General features: G+C 35.6%; 1 protein-coding gene across 1 annotated transcript in view; it reads right to left on the bottom strand.

Moving 5' to 3' along the window:
- Nucleotides 1-18,450, bottom strand: part of MAP3K15 (mitogen-activated protein kinase kinase kinase 15) — a gene marked incomplete at its 3' end in the record, with an annotated part of 58,271 nt that overhangs the window by 15,377 nt on the left and 24,444 nt on the right. Inside the window, exons 7-16 of the mRNA XM_010011986.1 lie at nucleotides 14,582-14,752; nucleotides 13,473-13,585; nucleotides 12,807-12,966; nucleotides 12,020-12,170; nucleotides 11,489-11,596; nucleotides 10,139-10,188; nucleotides 7,027-7,122; nucleotides 5,674-5,761; nucleotides 1,585-1,718; nucleotides 854-981 (exon numbers count right to left, since the gene is read on the bottom strand). Of these exons, the coding sequence (XP_010010288.1) occupies nucleotides 854-981; nucleotides 1,585-1,718; nucleotides 5,674-5,761; nucleotides 7,027-7,122; nucleotides 10,139-10,188; nucleotides 11,489-11,596; nucleotides 12,020-12,170; nucleotides 12,807-12,966; nucleotides 13,473-13,585; nucleotides 14,582-14,752 (1,199 nt within the window). The remainder of the gene's footprint in view (nucleotides 1-853; nucleotides 982-1,584; nucleotides 1,719-5,673; nucleotides 5,762-7,026; nucleotides 7,123-10,138; nucleotides 10,189-11,488; nucleotides 11,597-12,019; nucleotides 12,171-12,806; nucleotides 12,967-13,472; nucleotides 13,586-14,581; nucleotides 14,753-18,450) is intronic.

The following is an 18,450-nucleotide window of genomic DNA, read 5'->3' as shown; positions in this document are numbered from 1 at the left end:
TTAACAAGTGCAGAAAAACAAGTGGAAGTGTTGGTGTAAACTCAACATCTGCATGCATCATATATGTCAGTGTCTCAGCTTTCAGGTGAGAAAGTCAGAGGAATTAAAAAATTAAACAACTTCTCTATGTTGAATGCCCAGATGTATTTAATTACACTTTGAATGTGTCTAGAAAACTTATTTCCTGGTTTTCTTCTTTCTGTTTTTATTATTAAAAAAAATTATATTGTATTCATACAAGATTTTATGTACATACAAATTATATTCAGACAAGAATTTAGCACTCATTCTGACACGTCCTTGACACTGAAGAGCAAATAGCAAAAGGGAGATGGAAACATAACCTAGAGAAGATATAGAAGGACTTTACATGTTAAAGTGTAGAGAAGGATAGAGAAATTAAAACTGGAAATTATAAGCAAGGGAAGTATATAACTTTAATCTACCTAGGAAATAGCAGTGCTTTGTATATAGCAGTTGCAGAATAGTACTTAATTGCTCAACCAGTGTAACTGCTTAACCGAAACTTACCCTAAAAGCTCCAGTCAGCTTTCAGATGCTCAGGCTAAATGGACTCTACAGCTCAAACTCCACTGTTTTATAACACATGGGTGTTGACACCAGATACTTTTAATGACTTTTCTCCAGATTGATAATTATTACAGAAAGAGAAGAGGGTTCTGGGACCTGTACACCTCAAATCTATTATTTATATGAGAAAAATGCCACCTGTAGTTGATATCTCGACAGAAAAGCCAAACACAGTACACAAACATATGAAGTGCTTTCACTAAGTTTAGAGTACCAACTGCTTTTGATTCCTTTGAGAGAATAAGCTCAGAATGATACAAACCTCCTGGCACCTGCTCCATAAAAATCTTAATGTATCCATCTTCAGAAACAGATCCAAGATACTGGACAATGTTCCGATGCTTTAAATATTTATGTAGTGCTATCTCTTCATGAAGAGGTTGAGAATATCTATTAAAAAAAAACAAAAACCAAAAACCAAAACTGGACTATGTTATCATGCAGGAAAAGGTTCTAGCCTATGGTTAAATGCTAGTTTGCAAAGAGATTGGATTTTAGGGATACCGATCCAACTCTCAACAAACCTCTTGCCAATGACCTTCAAAATGCAGTGTGACTGGCTGCCTACTCAGAAAAAATACAGAAGTAGATCCCAGAGGAACCCTGAAGGAAAAACATGCCCTCAAAGAATTTATTTCTTCTGTATCATTGCATAGTACATTTTTGCCTCCAAAACTCCTTTTATGCTTTTCCCCCTCCCCAAAAACAATAAGAGACACAACTGCAACTTAAAACCCAAAAAAATCTTATTCTAGTATTTGAAATATACATACAAATTACAAAACTGTATTAGTTATATGTATAACACCTTTTCCAAAAAATGAAAGGTCTTTATTCTCTAAAGGGTGCTGTTGAATAGTAGGGGGAAATGATGATTGAATTTTAGTATACTTAATTAATGACATAGAAATATGTGCCCAAAGCATCAAAGTTTTTTGGCAAAAAGCAGCTGTTTCATTAGTAATGTGTATGTAACAATAAATCAGATCTTACCTGCTGTCTCTTTCAGGTATTTCTTTGATGGCTATTCGGACCTGGTTGCTAAGGTCTCTTCCAGCATAAACTATTCCATAAGTACCTTTCCCTAGAACTACCCTGTCGCCATTCTCATCATAATCATATTCATACTACAAGCAGAAAAGATAAAGCAGCACAGAAATTATCACTAACATTTGACATTACAAAGACCTTTAACAACAGTTATGTACTCTAATGGTTTAGTACAACACAGAGTAGTTACTGCAGTACAGCTGCAGTGCAACAGGTTAATAACCAACCTGGTACATTATACAACTTGTAAAATGTCTGTGTTACTTGCTTTGTAAAGCAGTCTTCCCTGATCAACTTCGAAGTGCATTCACCCAAACAAGGAACACAGCATTAAGCCAAATTCAATGAAACAGTGCTGTTGAAAGAACACGCTCAGGTATCATCTTTAAGAATTGCTGACAGAGCTTTAAAATACATAAATGTATGGAACATAGAATTATGGAATTGTTTGGGTTGGAAGGGACCTTAAAGGTTATCTTATTCCAACCCCCCTGCCATAGGCAGGAGCAGTTCTGCTAGACCGGGTTGCTCAAAGCCTCATCCAGCCTGGCTTTGAATGTTGCCAGGGATAGGGCAGCCACCACTTCGTGGACAGCCTGTTCCAGTGCCTCACAGTGAAGTATTCCTTCCTAATATCGGGTCTAAATCAACCCCGAGTAGTTTAAAAAATAGATAAAAGTGACATTCTCATTACAGGGAGTAGACAGTGTTTTGAGACCCTGAAGTCTTATTTGAGCTTAGCCACTGCAAAATTAATTGCTGACATATTCCACCCCCCCCGCCCTTCAGCTTTACCAAAAGGCAAGAAAAAAAATAAAAATAATGCTTGGCCTCTCCAAGAATGATTAAATACATGAAGTGGTGGTGTCCGTTGCTGCTGAAACATGCCAGGTCACGTTGCCAGCTGGATAAGTCACTGCTGGTTCACTGACTTCAGTAAATCTACAATAATTTACACCACCTCATGGTCTTGTCCCATATGGTGATTTTATCACAGAGCACTTCTGCTATAAAGGTCAGTGAAAATGCTGATTGATGAATGATGCTTAATGAGAGTATATCTCAGACACTAAATAAAACCAAATGTCTTACGGAAGTCGGGTTAAGCAGCAGACCACAGATTCAAATCAGGGAACTCATAAGGAATATTGGTAAAGCACTTTTGCAAAGATACAAGAAAGGAATTTGACAGTTTCATAGCCTCAGATATTATCAGAAGTACATAGACTTCCCTTAGTATCTTCCCAAATCTAAGATGTCCCATAAGGGAAAACTGCAGGGTATTCTCTGTGGCTTCATATGGATTCTGAATTTTAGAAAAACAACCAACCTTTTTACAGTGGCCACAACTATTGACATTTCTGTCAATGACCACTTTTTCTGCTACACCCAATAAGGTTCTCTTATACAGAATGCAGTCTTCAGATCTATTTCTTTGAAGTGTCTTCCCAGTTCGTATTGCAATGTCCATGTGTCATTGGCTTTCCCCTATCTTCACATCAGCAAAGATGGCAAGTTTCATGCTGCTGTATGGAAGGTGCTAAAGAAAATCCATCTGTCGTTTATCCTAACAGCATATTATGCTCAGTGGAACTAAACTTGAGTTAGCACAGCTTTAGTACAGTTTCATTTTCCATGTTTCAGCACTTCACAGTTCATAACATAATCTTGTTATATGATAGGTGTAACTGACCCAAAATGCCATATGTAAAACTTGTCAGGTTCTTTGGCAGGAGCATATCCAGCTTTCACAGCTATCATATGACATAAAACTGTGCAGAAGAAAAGACAGCAGTCACATTGCAGAATTTAAGATTGACAGTAACCTTATCTGCAAGAGACTTGTCCTAAGCCAACTCTACAATTACTGTGGAGAAACTCATGTTCTCCAGTCTGGATCCCATAATACATGGAAATCATTGAGATTTATAGTTCAGTGCTAGTTAGTAGACAGTTTAATGGACTCGTATATACTTGATGCCACTTTACATTTGCCTCCTTTCTTTCCAAGAGCTACAAAGATTGAATAAATCACTGCTGGTTGCCAGAATTCTGAATATGTGATCCGTTGGATGTTGAATTCAACCGTTAGGTATGAGTAAACAACTGTTTATAGCTGACCTTCTGCATTGAATGTAGTAGGGCAGTCTGATCTCTAGTATATACTGTTTGGAGCACAGAGGGTACTCTTAAAGTGATAGGAACTTCTTCAATATCAATATCCAGAAGTGAATAACGTAAGGTAGAAAGGATTGCCCTCACTCACTCTCATTCTAAATCCTTGTTAGTTATAAAACTAAACTGTATTTGCTTTCAAATAATACCACAGTCCAAAATATGCAACCCCTTGAGACAACATTCTGACTAAAATGATATTTTCTTCTGTGCTCAAGGTTATTTCCTCCTCTTTCCAAGATATAAACAGATGGCTTATAAATGATAAGAACTGCTTTCTCTGTGCTTGTCAAGCCCATCAAAACCAGACAAAGCTGCATTTTGCATATTATCTTTGCTTAAATGCAAGATTTCAGGCTGCGGAAAGACATTAAATGTCTTTGCTCATTTATAAGCTAAAAAAATTAATCCTCCCCTTCTGTATCTTGATTTCTGTTTTAATGTCCTGACCTAAGATAGTAAGTACAAGGTGATAATTGTGAGAACTTCAAGGTATGTAGAATGATATAGCTTAAAGATTTAAAATTAATTTCTGTAGCTGTTCCTTCATACATTGACTCATGCAGGATTCTTTCCTGCTGTGCATTCTCAAGTGATTTTTCAAGTTCAATATTTAAAAGGCTCAAGCCATGGTGAGCTCACTTCCTCTGAGAGACTATTATACAGTTGAATAGATTATGTTGTTTGGAGATTGTCCTGCTATTAGCTAAGTATGTAAGTATGTAATATAAAATCTGCAGCTATAGATAGTACCCTGTTTTTGCCAAGGTGGAGCCCTGATCCTGTGCCAAAACCACAGATGTATGTATTAAGCTGAGCTTAATAGATGTGCTTCTCTTGTCCTTTTTACTTCAGGAGAGAATTCTGTGGCCGCTTTCACAAACTTCAGTGCAAAAACTCATGTTCCCCACAATGCAATTGCAATTGTCCAGTATACAGTCTTCTACTTTCTTACTGCTCTTCCAAAGCCTTAGGTAGTATGAAAGGCTCATTACCATAAAGAGCTGCTCTGAATCATAAGCCTAAGAGAATTGCTGGAATGAGATACAGTCAGAAAGATACCCAACTCAAACAAACAGCAGCAGGGTTTCTACACTCATTAATCAGACTGAATTTGCTTGACCACAAATAAAACAACCTACTTTTTACGATGGCATTTCAGATTTCAAAACAAATGAACAGTAGCACAGCACATCATATACTCAAAAAGTGCTGAAATGCTGGACATTTGCTATGAGGCAGTGTGTCTTATGAAGACATGGATCCACCCACCTGAACCCACATAAAATTTAAATAACCTTTTCCGGTTTTGTTTTGCTTTTCCCCCTGTGTACTAATTATAAAGAAAGCCTGCAGCTACTAGGTTCCTAACATGGATGTTTCAGTGATAAGTGAAAAGCATGATGGATTAATCTGATCCTAAATGGCTGCAAATCTCTGTGACAGAAAAAGCCCATCAAATGAAATTACCTAGAGTAGTAACAGTATCAGGTACCAGCTAGAGAAACTGAAGTACCTTTGCTAAATGGCTTTTTCCTAGAATTTATTAAATATCTTTTTTAACCACTTAGCCAGCTGATATCAGATGATTCTCATCTATAGATTGTTTGCAACATAACACCCTTTATTATGGATATAATAGTTTACAGTGATAACAGGCTCACTTTATCAAAAATGTGTGTTTTCAAATGAATGCAAGTCTTGAGTACAAATAGTTTTGTAAGAATTGAAATTTCAATACAATTAAGGAGTTTAAATACTATTTATTTATTATCTTTCTAGTATACTGAGACAAAAGTACAGGGAAGACTAAGAACAAGTTTCAGAGTTCTTGGATCTTTTATGCTTGACACATACCTCCAATGTGTCTCCATCTATTTCTCCCTCCAGTTCCAAAGTATTGCCAACGGCATCAGACAAAATTTCTTTTACCAACCCACAGAATCTAAAAAAGCAATAAATAGCACAGCATCAAAGAAAAGTATCTTTTTTGAAGATTAAACATACTTTGCAAGGTGGACTTAGCGTTCAACCTAATAAATTGACAAGCATGTTCATTAGGTTTCTTTCATTACTTGCTTTCTCCATATTCATCTTATTTTAAATGAGGAATAACATCAAACACACACTGAATGCCTAATTATTTATAAAATTATTTTATTTACTCTATCAGAACCCAACACTTGCTTGTTACTGTGATTGCACAGTAAAATCTTGGTAGATCCAACTTGAATTATTTTGCTGTACACTTTGACAGAAAGTGCTTAGTATGGCTTTGTATTTACAAATGTAATCAGAAAAAAGCTGAGATATTAAAAAATTAAATATTGATTTTCAGTGGTTCAATTCAGTAGTGCTAAATTAGTGACATCATATTGGATGGTTCTCCTTCTGTGTACTGATGAGAATTTTATTACCTTCCGCTTAAATTTAAATGTTCCCATGGACTTCAATTGAAGTGTGATTACTCAGTATTTCTGGAAAACAGGTTTTGTGGTTTCTAGTCAGGCATCCAGAAAACCAAGAATATAAAAGTAGTAACATGTTTTGAAGAATAGGGTTTTATCTAATTTCAGTTAGTTCTCTGGTATGGAGGTCCTTAAGTACAAAGATATATTTTCCTGTAGGTCCCTGCCCAAGTCACTCACTTTTTTCCAAATTCTGTAACAAATGGTTAACAATTATTTAAAATTATTATAAAACATTCACATCTCTTTCAATGATTAATAGATACAAATCATTGGAACAGACGCTTCTAGTGCAGAGAATAAGGCATAAAAAATTGTGACCATATTTCATAACACACAAATTGCAATGACAAATTGAGTCTGAGCGGGTAACATTAATTTTAGTGCTTCCTATCTTTTATTCAACGCAATCTGCAGAACCTAAACCAATATAAGACCTTACATGACATGCCAAGTCACAGAAAAAGAAGATAATAGTTATAAATCAGAATAAGCTATTTCAGCCTTTTCTCACACCTAATGATTTATAGGTAAACTGATTAGAACCACCCAACAAATGTAATGGGACATTGCTCTCATCACCTTAAATATCACTGATGTTAGCCCATTGCTTCTTCATCAAGAAAAAAGAAGTGAAGAAATAATAATTTCTGAAGCAAAAATGTCAGCTTTTAATCTTTGCTAAATCAACTCTATTTAGGAAATACAGCTCTCATGCAGTACCCATGCAAACTGAACTCACCTACTACATTGGTGTTCTGTAGAAAAGTAGATTTGAAAGTCATCAGAGTTGTCATGGACATAAAGAAAACAACATCGTTCATCAAACTTGGAAATGCTGCAAAATTCACATTAAGAAAATATCATTTTGAATGTAACTATTAGAAGAAATAGAGCAAGTAAGAGCTGGGGTTTTTAATTACAAACACTTAGAAAACATCTTTTTCACAGTTAATTACCTTAGAGAGGCAGTATGCAATTATATTTATTTTCATTACAATTAGAAGCTTTGAGTTTATTCATATATTCTATAATCCTATCTCAAATTCTATAAATCATTAAGCTACTGTTTACTTTGGTAAAATACTAGTTTATCTGAAGTGGTTTGAAGTTTGTTGTTTGCCTCCCATTCCAGTTTTACACAGTTCTGTCAGATTTCTTGGTATTTCATGACACCTCAATGGAAAGTGAATTGCTTGGACACTAATGCAGCTAAAAAGCCTTTCTTTGAAGCTTAACAAGTACTTTCGCTTTTTGTAATTCCATTACTCCTACAATAATTCTAAACTGGGAAATACCACAGTGTAGCAGATCTTTCAAAGTATATACTTTTATCGCCTTAACACTGATAAACAAGTTTCGGGACAACCAGTATTTATTCCAGATTGCAACAATAATTCTGATGAAGTGATTATTGTATATTGTGTCCTGTCAGTGTCATATACATCCCATCCAAATGCACTGAAGTGAAAAGTGAAGAAGCATTAAACATTATTTATGAAGAGGCTGTAAAATATTAAATTTATGAAAGTAAATTTAGGCATTAATCTTTTATTCCAAAGACTTGCACTTCAGCATTATTCTACAAAATACCAAGCTGTTATGCTTGTTAAGGTATTCTCATAATTTTTGTGCATTAAATTAATACAATTGATGAGATTCTTGCCTCATCTGTTTCAACAAACTCAGATTTGCTTAGCTTCTGATGAGCCAGTAAGTTAAAATACATGACAGTAGACAATAGTAAAGTTGTAGAATGTTTCAAAACCAACTTGCTGAAGCATCATTAAGGGCTACATGGACAAATGCTCAAAACCCCCTAGAATTTTGCCAGAAGATGTTTTCAGAAATATGTGAAAATACACTATGCCACCATTCTGTAACTTCATTCTAGTGTAGCGATTTCTAGCCTAGCAAGGCAAATTAATACATACCTGATGTGAGAACTAAGCAACAAAACAAGATGATTCTTCCAAGGGCAAATATAGGATAGACAAGACAATACCTAAGTATTACACTGTATCATAAAAAGTGTAACATAGGTGGTATGTAAGATGAACTGGTTAACATAAATATAACTTAAGAATTTTGACAGAGTATAAGTTAACTGAGACCACTTTTTTTTTTCAAAAACAAATGTGATTTCAGAAGCACAGCAATTGTAAGTTGTCATATACAAAGCAAAGATCTAATTCCACCAAGTTTAAAAATATTGCCTCTTTGAGCTTTGTAATCCCCAGCAGTGATTAAGAATTGAAGCAAATGCATTGCTTGCTTCCACTTAATTGTTATAATTGTTATTTTTCTCAAAGATTAATTTCTGTGCAATGTGTTGTCTGAAGGCAATTAATATGTTTCAGAAATCTTATGCTGAGTTATGCTCAGTCAGCTCCACAGACCTAAGTAACAGCTTCACATCCACTTACATTGCATTGGAGTAGCAGAATAAAATGTCCCATTGGAGTCACTTAAACCAAAACCAGCCTTTTTCTTTTCTTTCCTTTTCTTTTCTTTTCTTTTTGAAGAAAGTACTGAAGTTAAGGCAAAATAGGTCCAAATCCACAATTGAGACTTTCATAGCAATAACCTTGTTCAGAGAAATACTTTTTCACTGAGCTTATTTGCCTAAGCAAATTATCCAAGTTCAGGAAACACAAACTTGGGATGTAAAAGTTAGGTGTTTAAGGTCAAAATCACAGCCCAGAAGTGCCCTTTGAGAACCACAGAACTCAGGTACCTGAATTCGTGCTTGTACTTGGATCATAGTTTTTCAAGCTCTTAAGCTTATGCGCTCACACAAATGGTCCCAGCCAACAGCCATTTACATCCCCAGAAAGGCCAGAACCACCAGTGTAGTGACTCATGAACTCAGTGAGAAGGCAAAAGGCCACCTTGTGTTCCCTGTGCTTATGGTTGCTCTGCTTAGCTACAGACTGCATAATGCAGACAGAGAGCAAGAATGCCATAAACACACTGCCAGGCTATACAGATATGGGCTTTTTTCCTTTTCTTTTTTTTTTTTCCTCTCCTGGTGTTCTGTCTCTCATTTTTCTGTCACCAAAGTAGCCCAAATTAAGATATGTAAATTAGCTTCTAAATGTAGTCATGTATTTTGCAGTTGTTAATACCACTATGATTCTTTTCTATCCTTTCAGTTCTCAGAACAAACCTGTTCTTTCTATGTTTGATCTTTTGCACTAATACTTGGATCCATTTACTTGTGACTAGTGTTTCCATTAATCTAGCATCACAAAATGGAACTACTTTAATTATTTAAAGGCTAATCCTTGAGAAACTCCACTAGCAGTCTCCTTCCAGCTCAAGAATTCTTTCCTTAGCACAAACTATGTCCATGCCTCATTTAACATAGCTCTAATAATTCAAGTTTTAGCTAGTAGTTTTTTAGATAGAGCCATATCAGAAGCATTTCTGAATTACTAACAGAAAATAGATACCGTAGTTTCCTTTTAAAAGAAAACAAACTATTCTTTCGCTCATGTGAGGAGCTAAGCGTGTCTGCCCTCCATGTTTTTAAATGCAGAGATGGCAATGTCACTGAAGCATTTAGAAAATACATAAATAACAGGTATACGATTGAAAATGGGGAAATACACCAGAAAACACAAATGACCACACACCTTTCTTAGATGTGTATTCCTATGAGAAAAAGGTACAGCTCCCCCCATGCATGGAAAGGGAAACTCTTTTGTGTGGACACTTCAAGGCGGTTTGGACAGAACAAGCTTTTATAATAATGCAAAGCAGCAATTTAAGGCAGCATCCAGATTTCCCACTTAAGGGAAATACAAAACATAAACAAAAAAAAAAACTTCACTGTTTTCTGACATACCAACCTTATTCCCCTAATGGAGGAGGCTGTAAAATTCCACTCATGAATCTGTTTCTGTAAAAAATAGCGAGCTATAATCAACCACAGTTTAACCTTGATTTACTATTGAAAACAAAGTCACAACATGGTAAGCAAAATAATTTTTTTCCAAAATATCTCTTTTCCTTTCTCTCTTTCTTCTCCCCAAATTTCAAATAAGATGGATGTATAGGTAAAGAAAGGTCATACATTACTGTTTTACTCACTTGAGGAAAATCGAAAAGAAGAGGCACAAATGGTGGAAGTAAAAGCTGTATTTCCTCGTATAAAATAAATTTTGAAGAATGAATCTTGAAGTACAATTTACCAAACATTATGTTTTGACTCAATACATCAACATTTCATATTAAGCATGGAGCAGACTATGCCCTACTCTTATCTAGGATCAAAGGGAAAGGAAACTTTATATATCTTCCTAAGAGGTATTGAGCCAACAGCTTCAGCCCAGGGAGCACACTGGAGGCAAAACAGGAACAGCCTGTACCTAGGACCGTAGCCCTCCATGGATCTCTAGCTAATATGTGGATCTTATTTAACACCAAGAATTTGTTCCATAAAGCTGTCAGACACATTCACTCAAAGTAGTAAAGCAGAAGAATGTACTGGAAAAGAAGTTCACAGATCCAGGCAATTGTGGTCTTCTCTCTCTCTAATATGTTTCTTTTCTGCACTTTGCCTCTCAACATTTTTAGTCTATTCTCCATCTATGTTTTTCTGATAATAAAAAGGGAATCTGAAATACATTCCAGATTTTAAGTCTTTCAATGTGAAACTGAAGTTATTTCTCACTTTCAAGAATTTACACTGTCCATGACTGCGCCTGCTCTGGTGTTTTATCCTATAATCCAAGATTTCAAATATTTAATCTTTTGACACTTACTTGTCACAGACTGCTATTCTAGTTTCTGATCTTATAATTGTAAAAACCTCAAAATTTGTAAAACATTAAACACAATACTGAGCTTTATTTTTACTTCTTATCTAGCTTTGAGCTGCATCTTAATAAATATCACACAATTCTAGTGAGAAATATGAGCAGAACAAATAACCCAAGCACTTCTAAGAGACATGGTCAAGATAAATGAAAGATGAACTAGAGGTCAAAAACAGTTGTGTTCTAATCATAGTCCCTCCTTTTACTTTCTCTGTAAAAAGTTAACTTTCATATCTGCACAAAAGAGATATTGAGGCTTGTGCTTCACATAGAAGTAGCAAACTTCAACTTATTGTAAAGCACTCTAAAATCTATGCATAAAAAAGTGACTTTAAGTACAATAAATCAGAATACATGAAACACATCTGCTGATAGTTTTACCATTTCAGTGGGAGAAACATGCCACAATGAGAGAGATCTCTCATCTGCTTCATTGTTGATTGAAACATATGCAGGCTGGTAGACTTTAGTTGGTTCTATCACCAAAACCTGAAAAGAGAGAACATTTGTCCTTAATAAACCAGCAGCTAATACATAACAGTATTTTCAGAGCTAGGTAATGGGTAATCTCAAATTAAGGCCTAAAAAATTTCCAGGGGGAAAAAGGAAGGGCAAGACAGGGTATGAAGAGGCTGTGTTCCTATGTGCAACAAAACAGTATTACCACTATTACAAAATAGTATTACCACTTTTTATTATATGAGACTTAAAAGTATTACTTAGAATGCTTTTAGGGTGTTGGGTTAAATGCTTTTTATAGGGTAAATATTAGCAGAATACAGGGGTTTGGTTCATGCAATGAAATAACAGGTAGTTAATTATATGAGTATTGTGTTTAGAGTCATACAATTCTTGTTATATCCTATCCAGAAACATAAGACATACAAAACTTGATTGGATATAACATCTTACTGGAAATCTCAGGCCATTAGTTGTTTCCTTCGTTGCCTCAAAAATTATATCTAGCCAGAAAGTCAACCTCTCTTGTCTAGGAGAATGTTCTATGGTGAGTTTCTTGAAACGCTGAATTAACATCAGATTCTGAACTAATGATTTCAAGTACCTAGAATATATCGAATTAGTGAGTTAACAGAGAAAAAACAAAATGTGACCAGATTCTAAAACCACTTAACTTACATACGCATAAAAAAAAAAATATTAACAGCAAAATTAAATATACTTTAAAAGCTACCATAATGGAAATGATTGTGTTGATTGTTACAGATTTCTGGAAAGAATAGCAAGCTTAGTCAAAACCTTAAGTCATAAGCTCACATGGATGTTCATGAACATCTTTGTTCATGTTACATGAGTAGTTACATAGTTACATGAGTAGTTACATGGTTATTAGACAAGCTATTATGAGCTAGAAGATGGTGAGGGAGGGAAGCAGCAGCTAGCCTAACTCTAAAAGAAGTTTCACAATCTTTGCGCAATTGTTTCACAAGGAATCATCATTGATTTCTTATAAAAGATGTGCTTCAATGCAATATAACCCCAACAATGATGGGTAAATTTCTTACTTTCCCCCTTCCTTCCCAAAATAAAAAAAAAAAAAACCAAACCAGAATATAAAGTTACAGTTACAACAATCTAAGATGGAAAAGCCCAGATAAGTTATCCAAGTGACTATATGAAGTTTTAAATTTGTGTATTTCCCCATAGTTAGGTACTAGAGCTACAGCCTTCTACCACATACCACACAGGAGGTTTCAGCTTAAAAAGTTTCTCTGCTGCTTGTACTGCTTTACCAACGTCGTTAGCCAGCATGCTCACGCTGAAGAACTGTCCAACATCCCAGTAATTGTTCATTTTTTCTAGGCTTCCTTTTCTTCCCAATAAACTGTTTAACCGTACACCTGTAAAATTTCAATTAAAATCTTCTTTTCTATCGGTAAAAGACTAATAAATATTTGCACTGCTAAGTCTATCAGCAGCAGACTAGTAAGACTTGATTAAGCATTAGTGGCAAAAATAAAGTGGAGCAAGTTTTCCTCAGGAAAAATCAAAACAAAACCAAAACATTGCCCAACACAAAGGCTGAGTCTGCAAATAACATCCCCAACACAGTGCAGACAGTTGCAACTGTGTCATCTGTCTGGGCTATTTTCCTCCTATTTGTCAACGCAAACTGCACATCTCTGTGTCCTCAAGATCTGCATCTATTGCAAGAGATCAATGGCTAACAGCTCTACACAAGTCCACCCTAGACCAAGGTCAGAGGAATGATTTAAAGCTACCTTTGCATTTTTGCCCTTTATGGTTCAAGTATGTGTCCATTGCAACCCATCACTACAGGAATTTTGTTTTCTTCATAGAGAGAGAGGCGGAGAACCTGTCTGTGGCACTGTGTGTGGATATTTACCTATTTTTCTCAGTTCCATTGAGCTTTCAAACTGTTGTCCTGCAACAAGTAGCAAAATTGCAAGGTTAATTCCAGAATACAGAGTTGACTGGAGTTCAAATCCTTTGCGATACCTGCAGAGAAGAGTAGGGAGCTTACATCTCACTGTATGGAACTGAAATGCTGCAAAATTTTGGTAGGTATTTTAAGCTATTAATTTATGGTAAGGACTATAAGGCTAGTTGGTTCAAATGGCACTCTTTGCAAAGAGCACTTGAAAGAAAGTAGCTTTTTTCTTATGGTGAGAAAGAAAAACTTCTACTTAGTTTTATGTCCTGCCAGCTTGTGTAGTTTCGTTTAAATGAAACAAACTGGCTACTGGAAACTCTTAAATGCAATAGAACCTAACTTTATTATATTATTTATATAAGAAAAGCAATGAAAGTATTAGTCTTTAGTGCAAGTTTTTTAATAAAGGCTTAAGGAAACTGAGACAGCTGACAGGAGCTGAATGCACGCCACTAGCTAGTGCACGATGAAGAGATCCATCTGAAGCTTTTAAGTTCACTACTACCCATCCATGTTGCAATAATCATGTTGAGGGGGGAGAAAAAGAGGAGTTTTTCACAGTTAAAGCACAAACCCACATTGCTAACATTAATGTACTCAGCAGTAGTTTATATGTGTACAAACCTATGTGTACCTACTTGAACAGTGTGTGAGAGCCTGTCTGCAAATGCAAGCTTCACTATCTTAGAAAAATCATAATGTTGTTTATCAGTCATACAGTAGATCATTGCATTTCCTGGGGTTCAGTATGACAACCACCCTTGTACAAAGGACCACTTTAAGTCCCATGATCTAACTTGTATTTCGTTTGGTCTTGAAGCACATTAATTGTAAATTTTTCTAAAAAGACCTGGGTGAATGAAGTTTAGCATTCTATATTCATGATAGCCTCTGAAGAGAAGCAAGGAAATACCTATCCAAAGATCTGGTGCTCAGTAAATCAATTAATCAAATAACCCTGAAGAAAAGAGACGAGTAGAACAACTGATTTTCTAATTCTTACAGCCCTACTTTTCATAAACTAAAGTAGAAATCTGAAAATAGATTTTTTTTTCTGTTACCATTCAATGGCATGGTCTCGACTACTGGTATCTTTACATTCAGAATCAAGAAACATATCCTTGTAGATCCTCCCACATAAGCAAAACATATCTGGAGCAGGGTGATCACACGTCTGCAGGACTTGAAGCATAACTTGTAGTGCCTTCTCTCTGTCACCTGCATTATTTCTTCTGAAATAAAATACAGAGAATAAAAGTTCAGATCTGAAATAGTAACTGCAAGATGGTGGAATAACATTATCCCCCATCTATCCCACAACCCATCTATCATTACTATGTGCAGATTTGACTTTATTTAGACTGATTATGATTGTTGGCTGATTTATAAAAAACACAGGGTTGGTTTTCTTTTGTTGGGTTCTGTTTTGTTTTGTTTTGTTTTTATTCTACCACAGGACTCTACTTCTAGCTCACCTAAGAACTGATTTAAGCCCAGAACTCCTCTATGAAAAAAATTCTGCCATCTAACTTGATTCCTGCTTGTATAAGTAGACAGACTCTGCACATCCTGCAGTAAGAAACAACTGCTTGTTTAGTGTTCATTCCTAACAATACTTAACAAAACTGGCCATGTCAGCATTTGAGCTGACAGCTCATTCCCCCATGCCCAAGATTTGTAATCTTGAATCCAGATGATCCAGAGCCAATACCAGGCAATACTGACTAAGTACAGGAGAAGCCAGGTCAATCCTATTTTAGTCAAAAGAACAATAGAGCTCAATATGGGGACTTTTTTCCCTCCCTTTGCCTTCCTGTTTTTGCTAAGTGTAGAACTCATTATTTACTGCAAAAAGTCACTAAGAACAAACAAAAACGTCTATTTGCAAGAGTAATGTAAACACAGCTTAAGAGTTTAATAGCCTCCTGAAGGCATTTTTTAATCATCAGAGAGATTTAAAATATTTACCAACCCCTTTTTATAATTGTTTACAATTTCCTGATCCCTACCTCGGTATCTAGGAACAGGCTTACAAGTACTATGATAACTTTGTCAGCAATACCAGTAGCAGATAATGGTTTCTGGTAAATTTATTACTTGCATGCCCTGAAAGGATTAATATTTACTGTAAAATGGCTTAGTTCCTAGGTAACCAGCTGATGCAATAAGACCAATAACAACACTTTTGTAGCGAAATTCAGGCTTCTGTGCACATTAAGTGCTGGAGAACATCTAATAAGATTAAACAGATTTGTAGCTAGTTGTGCAGGCTTCATCCTGCCTTTGATGTCACTGGCAGAGTGTGAAATTTCACAGTGAGTACTTGAATATTTTTTAAAGCATTCTTTCTTCAGATTGACTATTGTTCTGAAATTAATACTGCTTTTCTCTAACGAGCACACAAGGAGAAAGTTAATATCTTTGTTTCAGTTTTACGAGAAATAAACAGAAATTAAGAAGTGTGCACAGGTCAGCATGCTCTAATGAAACCTGTTCTGAACCAACCAAATTCTCTCAGTACGGGCACCCAAGTTTCACTGTTGTTAATATGAACACACAGAAATTTGAGTAAACAGAGCTCAGAACAAAATTAAGCCCTAAAATGTTAAGTCCAACAGCTCCCGAGTAATGTATAACATAGTCACATAAGTCAGAACATGTTCAAGCTTTTGTTGAAAAGACAAGAAATACACAACTAGTATGTACCTTACAGCACTTTAGCATGGAAAAAGAAACTTAAAAAATCACTGCTTTCCAGATAGGACAAGCTTTGTCTCAACTCTGCCTTGTATGAAAATAGGTTGAATATAAATGATAATGTAAAAGAGGTGTTATGTACTGATTGAAAAAGCATAACTTTAAAGAAAAAAAATACAATGCATAAAGCAATACCTTGCTTAAAATAGGACACCATGCAGATTAACACTTCTGGACACCAAAGGATGAACCTGTATACACCAAACACAATACTAGGAGTATTTCAAAGAACCAAGCCCTAAATAAACAGAGGACTCAAAATAAAACTGAGTCTTTTATATGAGAATGAAAAAAGCATCATTAAAATATATATTAAAATGAACAAAATTTAGCATGTGACAGATCAGGATATTATTAAATCAAAAGTCAGTTTAGATATCTTTATACCAAACTCTGTTTTTCACAGCAGCAGAATTTGATGCCCACTGGGCAATAAAAACCCAACATAACAATTATAATAATCTACACTTCTGGGAGCAGTTATTCATCTTCTAAAGCAATCCCAAAAATAAAGGGCTAACCAAGGAAAACACAAACACACCCACCCAACCTCCACCCCCAAAACCAACCAACTACAGAAGAATAATGTAATTTAGGTGGCAAGGAACTTCTCTAAGTCAACGTAACACAAATACTCTTGGATAACATGCAGAACCTGTTATGCTAGACCATTTTCTTCTCTTATTTCACATCCCACACTTTGTCAGGTCTGCATGTCTGACAGCTTATAATTTGTTTCTAGGTGTCTTGAAACAGGTCTGTGGTATTATCAATACAGTAAAAGAGATTACCTTAAATCCTCAAGGCTGCAGCACTGACATTTTTTTTTCTCACCCAATATCAAATACATTAGCTTGCCCACTCTCCTCAGACCCCATTTAAAGCTACAGTAGAGCGAATCACAAAAATGGAGGTTAGAAGGTACTTCTGGAGGTCAACAGAATCTCCTTCTCAGAGCAGGACCATCTCCTAGCACTAGATGAAAGCAACCTTGGCTTTGCCTGAAAAGCTGAATCTATTAAACATCCAAGGATGGAGATGCCACAGCCCCTCTGAACAGGGAAAGCCAAAGTACGTTACGATGTACAGTCATGAGAAGTAAATTGATGTACCAGGTGAGACTGATTCTGCAAAGCAAATCCCCTGAATATGAATTTTTATAAGCCAGAGTAGAATCCCAAAAGGCTACTACAGAAAGGGCCTTACCCAGTTTATTTCACTGCTCTTTGGTTACATGCCAGCTTGCACTGAAATACGCATGTCCTTTGTGGCATCACACAAACTAGTCACTTTAGGAATGAAATATATTTTTGAAATAGGCATTTTTCATTGTTGCTTTTCAACATACCATCTCCATAGAATCATAGGATAGTTTGGGTTGGAATGGACCTTCAAAGGTCATCTGGTCCAAACCCCCTGCAACGAATAGGGACATCTTCAATTACATCATGTTACCCAGAACCACATCTAGCCTGGCCTTGAATGTCTACAGGAATAAGATGTATCCTACTTCAAAAAGTCTGCATACACATGCAGTGAAAATGAGTTACTCTTCATGGTTTGTCTGGGTTTTGGGGGGAGCAGTTTTTAAAACCACTAATCACAATCTGAAAATTCTTTCAAAATATACTTCTACCTTCACAAAATATATTTTAATGGGAAATGAGATAGGAAAAAAAAAAAGAATACTACTACAATTTATGTAGAAACATTATCAAAACAAAGCATGTACCTTGAGAGACCTTTTTTGCCTCCCACTGGTTTCTTCGTGAGCATATTTTAGTTCTCTCCCTACAAACCTTGCCTTGTGAAAACTTACACAGAAATGAAACAGAGAAAATCAGTTTAAATTATGTGCACACAATAACCATGAAAACTACTGCCAGCAAGGAAAGAGATCTTCAAGTTACTTCTAAATACTAGGGCAATTATGAAAATATCCTAGTGCTTAATAAAACATCACCAAAATCCCTCCACAAGCAAAATGCTAGGACTTAAAAGGAAATGGACAGAGACTAAAAATTAAAACCAGCATGATGCCTTTTACAAATACCCAGCACACTAATCTTCAATATTGTGCATAGTTTTAGGCTGTATTCAAAAAATAAACCAAAGTATTAGGATTAGGAAAAAAAGTCAAATGAAGAAAAGAATGATCAATGGTATGAGATAG

The sequence above is a fragment of the Nestor notabilis genome, unplaced genomic scaffold, assembly GCF_000696875.1.
Source record: "Nestor notabilis isolate BGI_N333 unplaced genomic scaffold, ASM69687v1 scaffold5143, whole genome shotgun sequence".
NCBI lineage: Eukaryota > Metazoa > Chordata > Aves > Psittaciformes > Psittacidae > Nestor > Nestor notabilis.
Note: the sequence above shows the minus strand (reverse complement) of the source record. Positions and strands in the feature narration are given on the sequence as shown.